General features: G+C 36.3%; 1 protein-coding gene across 1 annotated transcript in view; it reads left to right on the top strand.

Moving 5' to 3' along the window:
- CDKAL1 (CDKAL1 threonylcarbamoyladenosine tRNA methylthiotransferase) overlaps positions 1–12,266 on the top strand; it is a 440,703-nt gene that overhangs the window by 286,747 nt on the left and 141,690 nt on the right. Inside the window, exon 11 of the mRNA XM_076330630.1 lies at positions 6,004–6,149. Coding sequence (XP_076186745.1) covers positions 6,004–6,149 — 146 coding nt within the window. The remainder of the gene's footprint in view (positions 1–6,003; positions 6,150–12,266) is intronic.

The raw sequence follows: 12,266 nt of genomic DNA on the forward strand, positions 1-12,266 counted from the left end.
TGTAGTATTATCTGAATGTCACTTCTTTTGCAAGAACTCCTGTTAGCCTGTTGTCATTTTTAATAAAAGAAGATGTGGCAAGTTTTTGAAGGCATGTAGATGGTTTTCGTTTGGCTTCGTTTTGTTTTCAAGAGATTAGGCTTAATATGTAGCCACAAGGGAGAAAAAATTGCTTAGCTAGCTAGGGTTGTCTGTTTTATGAGGTTGGAAGCAATAGAGAGATCCCACACCTAGGAGAACAGCTGGGAACAGCTAGGGCTGAGCATATGGCTATCACGGCTCGTCCTCCTATCAGCAAATCGCGGCTTGCAGTCTGGTTTATATCCACTTGTAAGGGTGGCCTGAGCTAATACCAGTTTTTTTTGTTTGGTAATGTAGAAGGCATTTTTCCCATATGACAAAACAGATTTTTGCCCTCCATCTGGCAACCCAGAGATTTGATTTTAAGGTTCAGATTACATCGGTCAGAATTGTGTGGGCTTCTAACTGCTCCAGTGTGACCTCCCTTTATCCTAATGCTAGGATAAAGACCTGGGCATAAGTCATGTCATATTACATGGGGTAGGGGCTGCTGCTAAGCTTGCCCATCATACGGCTATATTACACCTCCCCCACTTCATATACAGAGGAGGGGGAGGCATTGCCTTCCAACCGGTGTCCCTGGGGAGGTGTGCAATTATACATCCTACATGTTCTTAGGTTTGTAGAGCCCCATTACTCCTGAGGGGCAGGGAGGCGGGGGTGAAGGTTCCCTGTTCATTAGTTTTAACAAAACTCTTACGGGCTTTCCAGACTCAATCATACTGTGTCATCACTGCCACGCCTGCATCACTAGGTCACATCTGTTCCTGAACTGTACTACAGCAGAGGAATTTATAAAATGGACCACAGCCACTTGATTTTTATCCAGACCGTGCTGGTGGTGGCACCACTGGGCTTCTGAAAGACAACAGTCAGCGGACACCCCTTGTGACATATCCCAAACTAACATCTGCCACAAGGGGAAGAAGTTTTGAGGGATTGCCATTTTGTCATGTTTCCATATGGATGAGGGTTTCTTTGGGCTTCACTGTTGGCAGAGGACAAAATCCTTTTTTTGCTAGGAAGAAAGTTATTCAGATCATTGTGACTCAGACACAAGGCAGAATTCAAATACTGGATTTTTGCCTACTTTAGGTTAGGGGAAAGAATCACTCTGAACAGCTTGCTGGTACTGACATAAAGATGCATAGATATTGATGTTTATTGTCTCTGTGATTCTCTATGGTTGCGCATGGTGTCATTACAAACAGAAGGATTGATTTTTCTGGTTAGGTGGTTAAATTTGTGTATTGTAATTGCTGGGATAAAATACACTGACTAGATAAAAATCTTTCTGGCAATGTGCCTTGTGTTCTGATGTACTCCAGCTGCTAAGAACTGGAAAAAAAATATTTCCTATGTGATCAGTATCCTAAAGGATATTTCACATACATTGTTAGATTCCAAATGTAGATGACTTATTTTTTGTAAAGTCAGCTTAAAACAAATTGTGCTACTCTTTGACCTTTTCATTCCTACATGAAATGTCATTTTTGTGTAGTGCTTACCTTCGTTCATAGACGTATTATTAGATTCCAGGGGGTAGAGGGAAAAGGCAATCAGCTGTTTCAGTCATGATTAAAGACAGAAATTTTCTTTCACAGTCATATAATTTGAAGAAGTTGTTCCTTTATTGTTTCCAGATGGAAATAAAATTCTATATTGCATTTTTCTTTCTAACTGAAATATGTAATTATATCTAGTAATGCAAAGCACTGTAAAAAAAAAAAATATTTATAAAAAAACAACAGGAAACAGATGTTAAGCTTAGAATGTTGAGACACTGAAAAGCACAATTATGCATTAGCCCATGATGTCCTTAAAGTTCTCTCTGGGACATTAACTAATAGTTTTATTAAGTGATGAAATCTAGTATTCTGTGTGCAATCTGTGGTGTGGGAAAATCTGTCACCATTGACTAAGTATGACTGTTTAGCGCATAGCTGTAATTTAATCAAACCTATATGGTAAAGTACTTCAGTGTAGTTTTAGGTGTAGCGAGGATAAAAGGTAAGACTGGAACAATCTTACCTTAAAGCTCTGGTTAGAATGTGATATTTATATCTGAACACTTACAAAGTTTGGAAGATTGATTTAGTGGATTTCTGATGTAATCATGCAAAACATTTGTTTAGTTCGTTATTCTGTTTCCTTCTGAACTGCTCACTCTGAGTTTCTGGTTATAAAAGGTAAATTTAAGAACAGCAGTGGTACTTAAAAGTGAATGACAAAGAAACAGTGGGTCATCAAGTATTTCTGTCTTGTGTTTGGTTTGTGTTAATAATCTGTGTTCTGCTAAATTCACCAAGTTAATAGTTATGATCCTGAAGTACTTGGTGGGAAATCAGTTTATCAGTAGGGCCTTTGACTCAGATCTATGCCTGAAAATAGAGGTATATACTCAATAGGACTTCAGTGCTTAAAGCACATGCAGCATATGTTGTGTAGCTTTAGATACAGAAAGTAAGCAAAGAAAGGACTTCACAGTAGAAAGAGTTTGCAACCTCCTCTTCTCTAGAAGGAGCTTTGAGGGTTCAGAACATACTTGAAACCTGTGACCACAATAACTAGGCTGTATTAAGGTTTCCAGATGAGTAACGTGTGTGTTGTACATGCATTTCTGATACGTATGACAAGCAATTTACCTTTTAAAGAATGCATGTTCTTTGATATTGAGGGACTGATGTGCATCTTTCTAAAACAAAATGATGCAGTGGAATTATCAGTAATGTTTTTGAGCTTACTTTCATGGCTCTTACTGCATACAGGGACCTGTAGTGACAGCTGAAAAATTCAGTTGATTAATGCCAGGCATTTTGTGTCCTATTAGTACAGAACCAAGGGAAATGACTTTAAATGACAACAATTATGTTCTTAATCCTGAAAGATATTGACAACAGTGATTGCAGAAGCCACGTGATTTCTTTTTTTTTAAATGGGGGATAACTAGAAGAAGCAGTTCTGACTACAGTCTTGTTTAACTATGGCTGCTGAACGCTATCGGTTTAGTTCCTCTTACAGGAAGTGTAGTTGAAAGCTCCCTCTTGGCCACATCCCGCTGAAGTAGGTCACATGTGAGACCAGCGGGATTCTGCACATTACTGTAAGATAAGCAGCTAGTGGGTTTGGAGCTGGTTGGGTGTTTTTTTGAGATCCTCTAGACAGGAAAACAGTTTTTAGATTTTAGGATTTGGTTTTCGCTTTTCATACTTTGCAGCAAAATTTTCATTTTCTAAGGCAAAAAAGAGAGGAAGACAAATGAAACCAACATTTTCACACAACTAGAGGATTTCCTCACTTGTGACTTTAAAACCCAAAACTTTGTGGTAAAACAAGGTAGTTTCTCATTCTTTACTATGTATGGTGTCTTTAACACAGGTAAATACAAGGTAGTTATGTTTTTTTCATTAGTTCCTGCTGGCCTGCAATGTGTAGCTAGGTTTGTACACAATTTAAAAGTAGCTACTATCATGGAAAGAATCAGTCCCTATTTTAAGGTTAAAAAGCAACCCTTAAAAAAGGTAAATGATGTTTAGTATGAATGCAAAGGGGAAAGAACAAAATCTTAATTCTTTAAACGTAATATTCCCTGTGTGTGTTTGGGATAGAAATCTGTTTTTTTTCCCTATCAAATGATTCTCAGCCTTAAAAAAGCTGGAATAAAATAACACTTTGATAGCTAGAAATTCTATTAAATAGTTTATTATCTTCAAAAAGAATTCACAATGTGATCACATATTGAAGAGAGTGTTACTCAGAAGATGCCAAATTTGAGAGGAGTGAGAAAGAATTAATTTTTTTCCTACATTGTAGGGTAAGTTATTTTTAAGAACTTGGCAGATTCAGAAACATGTTATGAAACTTTACTTTTTACTGGTTTCTTATATCATAAATCTGTTTTTGAAGATTGAAGTGCTTTGAACTAAGAGATAAGCAGAATAATAGGCTTGTGGTACATAGCTTAGGTTCCGGCCCTTTTGCCATTTCTCATATTTTAGAAACATATTTTATTACTGATAAGCAAAAAAATCACAGATGACTACTAGGATGCTTCATAAAAACTACATTTACCATATTTTCTAAAGCTTAAAAGAGAAGGAAAGTTTTCCTCATTTTGTTACTTTATTTTACAGAACTTGTTCTACACCATTTCATTTTGAAAATATACTCTAGCTGAACATCTAAAATTATTAAGAGCATGGGCAAATGGTTCCATTTGAAATGGACACATAAAATTCATATGGATGCATGGTGGCCTTTTCTTTACTCCTTCGTTCATGAAGCCAGCTACCTCCAGCTTCCACTGAGAGCCAGGTTCACTGCACACAGCCTTTCTGTGCATCAAATTGTATGCCCTCCAGTACCAGTATAGTTATTACTGTAATGTTCAGTTTACATACCTGAGATAGAATAGATATTCCACTGAATAATGTAACCTCTTCTCTTAGACATTTATGTAATAGGATCTTAGACAGAAACTTTCAAAACTGCTTTCAAAAGTGATTTGAGAGAGTTCAGGTTTTGTACGTGTATGTTTGTCAGATGAAAGGTGTGTGTTGAGAGCGCGTTTTTTCTTCTTGCTCTAAAGATGAGTGCTTTTAAAAGGCGGGTACCTGAAAGTTAAAAGGCACAAGGGTGTTTACCTTCTCTTTGAACAATCTAGGCCAACCTTGTAGAAATACAGAGAGAAAATCTAGATGCGTGACTAATATTGCTGATTAATGATCTGGAAAGAATATGTGAATAGTTGCAACTTAACAACTAAATCTGGCAGCAGTATGTGCTGTCAGACAGAGTATCTATGCTGTCAAAGAAAACAGGAGAAATGGTCTGAGTGAGCCTGACGGGAAGGTGCAGAATGCACATGGCAGAAGAGCAGGCAGTGCAGCGCTCGCTCCCAGCCTGTCCCCTGTATGCTCACTGTGTGGGAAGAAAGGGAAAACCTTAAGTGAAAAGCTGGTTGTGTGTTCTTTGTATGGTTCTTTGTCCAAGTTCACTTATTTTTTGCAGGGTAAAGATTAACAGGCCGTATTGTACCATATTGCACACAATCTAGATGCTGTTTTGTCTCAACTTTTTAAAAATATTTAAACTTTCTTGCTAGACTATATGTCCTTAATTGTGTAAATAATAAAAATGAAAGAAATGTGACCACCATAGTCTATCCACCATCTCATGTTCCATCACCCTGTCAAGCCTCAATCAGAGGTTTTGTTTGGCTTTGTATTTGGGGGGTTATTTGCATTTTACTGTTACCTTTACTTTGTTTTCTTTCTGACCTTTTGTATTTGTACAAAATGTATAACATCCTCTGCCTCTTTTCAAGCTGTCACTTTGTTTTTAGCTGCCCCCTGATTAATTCTATGCATTTTATAGCCAAACACTTTTAATTCCTGGAGTCTTATCTCTGAAATAACACAAGTAATGTATTTCAGACCAATATTGGAGCAGGTTTGCTAATAGCCAGATATACCTTAATTAGCAAATGGCCAACTTTAAGGATACTCCAATTAGAAACATTGTCATATTGGTGTCTGAGAACTTACTTGACTCTGACAAGAAAGCAGCTAACCCTTGCCGTCTTCTGAAATTGAAAACAGCCACTGTCTGAAAGCACCGACTTTCACAATACTTTGCCTCTTAAATTTTCTCTTAATTGGATAACCAATACTATGTAGGGAATGTCATCCCATCTCAAAAGAAATGCAATCCCATAGCTTTTTTCTTATTTTCTTTAAAAACAAAATTGGTTCCAAATATTTTCACCTGTCCCTACTGTTTCAAACTGGGCCACTGCAACTCCATATTGATTGGGTTTCAGAAGTATTCCTCCTGATTCTTACCCCATATATTAATTTAAAGGAGTTTTGTGCATTGTTTTCATAATGCTTTAAAGCTTTTTTCTTTTTGAATAACTCTTAGGAAATGGCAAAGATTCTCAATCATCCAAGAGTATATGCTTTTCTACACATACCGGTCCAGTCAGCCTCTGACAGTGTGCTCATGGACATGAAAAGAGAATACTGCGTGGCAGACTTCAAACAAGTAGTGGATTTCCTTAAAGAAAAGTAAGTCTACTAATACTTGAGAAAATAAGTGTTGGGTTTTTTGCAATGTCAAGAACATGTGGCTGGAAACACAATTACTTGCAACTTCATAATTAAGGTATGAAAAAGAATGAGCTTCTTTAAGCTTTCAAAGTCTTTGAGTTTTCTGTAAGCCCCTTGATGTGGTTTGCCCCTTTGCTTGAGCTTTTATAAGGATCTTAAATCTCTGCATGACATGCTTTTAATTTGTCAGTATATTCCTAATCTTTTTCAAATAATACATTCTTAAATTATTTTTTATGCTTAAACTACTATATGTAGACTGCTTGAAGTTAAAGTTATTGAAGTCTTCTTTAATGTGGCTTTTGAGCATTGTATACTTTGTGTACTGGAGATGATCCAGCTTCAGCAAATGTGAATGGGTTGGGTTCTTTTTTTTTTTTTTTTTTTGAAGAATAAGTATTTTATGTCCTATAGCTGATATACATTTACATCAATATAGCAATAGTCTAATCTTGCTTATGGGACTGATGATTTCTAGGGTAATTTCAAAATTATTTCCCTTAACAAGGAGCTAATTGTGAGAAATAAAAGTGTGTATCGTAATGCGTTTACTTATGCTGACCTGAAGATGAAAGTTACATTCACCTGCAAAGCTTTTGTAACTACAAGTAATAATTTAATATCCAAGGAAATCTTTTCTTAGCTTTTAAAATTTAATAGTGACATATTTTGATGGATATTTCTGCACCGATTGTCCTAAAAATAGGTGTCTGGAGAATTATTTCTGTCACCTTGTTTGGCTACTTTCTCTCTTTATCTGCTTTTTTTGTTGTTTGTGTGCTTGTTTTAATGAATTAAGGCAGTGGAGTTGTACCTTTGACTCTTAAATTGCATTAAAATACTTGTACATAAAAGAATCAAATTTTCATAATCAGTTTTTCATGATCATAGAAAAATCCAGCAGTCTAGCTATGTAAAACATGTCATGCAAGAGCTGCATGGGAATTATGATATGTAATATCATAATAAAAGCAAACTACGACACAATAGAATCTGTTTTGCAAACCGTATGTGTAGTTTATAGGATATTCCTATGCATTTAGGGCAACTGATGGAAATGGAGCTGCTTGTCTTCATACAGGTTGATTGGGCGTTAATTTTCCACCCTAAACAATGCACATGAATTCTTGGCACTTAATTTTCATGTGACTATGGGTCAGTGTTCATTTTTAATTAACAGATATATTGTATTCCCACGTATCTTAAGTGGGAACTGTGTCAGTTTGTGTCTTAGTTGACTTGAAGCTGATTCATCGTTCTCTTCAGTAGTTTTAGCATTGGCAGCTATTATCATAACAGCAGCTGGATTTTCGATAACTTAGTTTAGCTGGCACATGTTGGGGCATATGGGAATTTATTAAATCATTCAGCTCTTGCACACAGAAAAGAGTGAATTACTTAATATCCAAATTTAAAACAGCTGGTCATTGAATATACAGTAATCTATGACATACATCTTTTTCCACAGGCTTTTCTGTAGTGAACTTAAGGAAGAAATAATTGGTTTGATGTCTTAATTTTAAATAATAATGAACTTTATTTATCCTGCTTATTAAGAAACTACCAAATTATCTAGTAGTTCCTGCTAGAAAACGGTCTCCAAATACTAAGATGGAAAATTCTTTGTACCATATGGCAGCAGGATGAGGAAGCTATGCAAGGCAGAGAAAATGTTTTGGATATTTGAACATGTGCACATCTGTAAAACTAATTTTTTTTCTTTTTTTCTTTTGCACTTAAGAGCACAGTGTCTTCATTTGTAGTCTCTCCTCTTATGGCAGCAGCCAGCTATTACATTCCCATATAGATATTCCCATAAAGATCTCAGCACAAAGTTTGCCAGGACTTAACGTTGCTGCAGACAACTCCAGAGCCTAGAGCCAGAATAGCTAAAATTAAATATGTGTTTGAACTACTTTAATAGCCAAAAGGGATTATTTCCATCTTCCATTTATCAAAAAGGAAAAATAAAACAAAAGTAGAACCCCCTGTATCTCCTTTCTCTGTTCCTAGGGTCATAAAGTCATCTAGAAGCTTCCTACGCAAAATGTACAGGGTCTTATCAGTAGATTCCAAATGGTGCCTTCGTCTCTAAAATGTGACATCTGCTCTGATAATATCTTCACCTAAAACTCTATTAAACCAATAATTGTATAGGCTGACCTGCTGAAGAAGTAAAGCCACACATCAAGGAATTATATGTTATCAGTTAAGTGCTTAATAACTTGAGTTCAAACATCTAAGCAAATAAAAATGAAGCACAGCAAGTAAAAAAATGAAGGGAAAAAGGAAAAGAATGAGCCGTGTCATCTTTTTGGTTTTGGAACCCCAAAGATACCAAGTGATTCCTGACTATTTCTTTTCTCAGTCAGGCCAACAAAACACCCTGGGACGTTTTTTCCCCCGGAAGAAGGAGCAAATGCCTTTCCTTCCTCTGGAGAGCCAGGAGTGATTGCAGAGGTATCTCCTTCTGAGAGTGGGGATTTATTCATGTCCTGCTGAGCACAGAACGCCTTACAGAGAAGCTACAGTTCTCCAAAGTGATTATTTTTTTTGTTGAAACTCACTTTTTAAAAGAATGGAACATTCTAGACCCTCGGAGACTGTGAAGTTAGACACGTCACTTTTTTCTTCTCTTTGAGGGCTCTTTCTTCAGGCAGGAACCCTAGAAATGAACTTTAAAAATTAATATTGATATTCTAGTGCAGTCTTTTGATATGCAACACTGGTTTTTAGAGCCACTCTCCCCAGCCAGGTGACAACATTTTTGGTTTATTATGAAGATCAATAGCAAAATGTATAGAATATAAAGCCAGAAACACAAATCTAATAGACTGAAAAACTGAACTACAGAAGTCGTTTTATACTTTTTTTAGAAATTCCTTCTTTTGATATTTTGCACTTTTTTGCACTGAAATTTCAGTAAATTCAAGTATTCAGAAAAATACTGTTGTGCAGTTGATAGGTCAGTAGGTGATAAACAGATATAATATGTGTGTGTATATATATATTTACTGAGGATTTATTTGTAAACTATTCTGGAGAGCCGCAGCATAAAGGAAATGAGGATGTGCTGATTAATTCAGAAGGTGGTCCTGTACAACTTTTACATAGTCTGTAGGGACTAGGGACTAGTGCCCTAGTCTGTAGTCTTTAGGGACTAATACAGTAGTCTGGAGGGACTATTCTCAAGACTGATTCCTGCATTAGATATTAAATGTCTGCAACTAAATACAGGAGCTTTAGAAATTGCTGCTCAGTAATTTTAATCCAGAGACCAATTTAGTCTTATATCAGAAAGTCTTTAATTGTGGTGTCATATCAAAATGTGAATTGTTTTTCAAGTGCTCTCAACTTTCAAGATTCAGCATAAATTATATTTCTGAAAGGTGATGTTTGTAGTTGCAAAAAGAACAAGACTGCTTTAATTATCTTGAAGTTTTGAAACTTAATCCCCTGAAATTTACTTTTGCTGATAAAAGCAAATAATTAGAATATATTTTAGCTAAAGAAACCTGAGATCTGAATGTCATATTCTGTAATTGCTTGAATAATCAGCAATGTGAATATATCCCATTAAAAAAATCCTTAGACTGGTAATGTGTTTTCCAAATTTCTTGTTTGCTGTTGTTGACCATACTACGTTCTCTTACCTTTCTGGTTGGTGAAGTGATTATGATGTTCATCAAAGTTCATATCAATCTTTCCCTATTACTGCTGCTTGATAAGAGAAGAGAATTGTAAAACCAAAATCTAGATGAATTAAAAAAGTAGAGAAATTTAGAGCTATACCTTTCTGTTTTGGGAAATAGCATAATGCTGAGGAAAAGCTGGATTTGCCTCACAGTTTGTTTTTGTTTGTGTTCTGAGATAGGAGCGTAGTATTAATTGTGGGTGGCTGCTGCTGTTCACTTGAGATTGTCTCATAATTCATACTGGAAACATCTGAGCTTTCCAATATCATCTGAAAGCCAGCAAACTTGGGCTGCCAGAGGGGAGAGCTGCAGCTCTGTCAGGCAAAGAGTTCTGTTCTTTTTTGCGCTATTTCTCTCTTCGCCATTAAAATCAGACCTACTAGTAAGCCCGTCCTAGCCTCCGTTAGTTTTAGTGGTAATCAGGTATCAATTTTTCAGCATATGTAGATACATAATTACGTGCAGTTGGAAAAAGAAAGTAAAGGACCAAAAGTAAATGAGTGCAGTGGAAAAGAAATCACAAGCTTGGAAGGAGATTAATCGCTCAGGTGTAAACTCAAATCTTAGTTGCCCAGCAATTACAGATAAGCGCTGAATGTCTGAAGAAACTGGAGATAATGTCCAAATTGAGGGAAGGTGTTATATAGTCCTTTGGGACAGCTGGCTTCAGGGAGGCTCCCTTCTTCCCTGTTGCTTTACAAGGAGTTAAGCCAACAAGTGGTAATCAGCAGCTTCCTAGGCCTTTTTGGCTTTTTTGTTGCAGTGGAAGCCAGGCTGCATCTGCTTGGATGGTTAGACAGGCTGCTTCAGAGTTAAATAGTGTGGCTGGGAGCAAAGCAGACTCAGTGACTGTCTCCTCCCAATCATGCTGTATATCCGTGTTAGTCTTAGTTTTTACAGCAGTATTTGAGTGTCTGAATGAACTTTTCATAGTCCGCTCTCTCAGTATAATTTTGTCCGGTATGTTTCAGTATGGCTGTTCTTGTCTTTCTGAGCAATTTCACAAGCAGTAATGTTTCCCAGGTTCCAGTCTTCTGTTGTGACCTTGTTCTTATTCTGGGCATCATAACACATACCATAAAAGCATATTTGGGCAATCAGCTGTTTATCATGGTCTCTGTCTGTATTTCTTGTGCAAGCGAGTATCTTGCCATCCAGAAGTCTTCTGCTTGAAAATTATCTCTATTTTCTAATAGCTAATTTTTTACTGAAATAATGAACAGGGAGGAAATATCTTCCCAAATGCTTGTTTCTAAATACTATTATTTGGATGATCAAGAAAATTCTGAACACTGTAAATAATTTGTAACTGTAAATAATTTTCTTCTGAAAGGTGTCCATATAGTAAGCTCCTGAATATTATTAAGTCCACATTGAAAGATAAATGGCTAAATGAGTCATCGTCAAATTTGCAGCTATTCCAGACAACCTGCAGTTTTGAAACTATCCCAGGCCTTGTGGCAGTAGTATTGTCTTTATCACATTATCGTGCTAGTTATTGAAACGAGAATTTGAAGGCAACAAATAGAATAATTTTAAAATATCCATTTACTATTTTTTACATACATTTTCCTACTCACTTTCAAAATGCAGGTAGTTATGAAGTAGACTATAACAGCTCCCTCACTTTTTTTACAGCATGAATGTGTTTCATTTTCTTTCTGAAAATGCATTTTTGTTTCTCAGAGAGAGACATCATTGAGCTCATTTTGCAGATGTGCAAATCGTGGCCCTAACAAACCGTGACAAGTCTTTCAGATTTAGGCTTTTTTAAATGGGTTTTAGTACATCTGTTCTGTCAGTCTAACTACTGCAAATGCAAATGTCATCTGTTTAAAATCCTTATGACGTTTTCTGCTAAGAAATTGCTGAGTGTATTTGGTACTTATCTGTAATTTTATACCTCAGTCTCTAGACTATTCTCTTTACTCTGCCTTTTGTCTGCACTTGGAGGCTGAACTAATCACTTTACCAAATGTGTCTCTTTTTGGTGTTTTAAATGAATTGAGTGTTTGTAAAAAGTATTGAATTAGCACCAAAAACTAAAACGTGGGGGGGTTTCACCAAACAGACACAGAACAAAAGTAGATTCAAGTTTGTGTCTAGACTTCATGCTAGTGATCAGTGGTGTAGTCTTTGATGGACTACAAGCTCCTTTTACCACAGGACTAGTTGTCTTTAGATGTCGTGAAATTTAAATTTGGGCTTACATAAAGCAGTTGCTAAATTTATAAGTCTTCCTGCCTTGCATTTGATCCACAAGGTCACATAGAGAGATACAAGTAGGTGAGAGGTTTCAAAGGTGCTGAACACTTACAGATCCATTAATTTCATTACGATATTTTGAATATTCAGTGTTCAACTACCTAAATTTAAAAAG

This window comes from Aptenodytes patagonicus, chromosome 2, assembly GCF_965638725.1.
Source record: "Aptenodytes patagonicus chromosome 2, bAptPat1.pri.cur, whole genome shotgun sequence".
Taxonomy (NCBI): domain Eukaryota; kingdom Metazoa; phylum Chordata; class Aves; order Sphenisciformes; family Spheniscidae; genus Aptenodytes; species Aptenodytes patagonicus.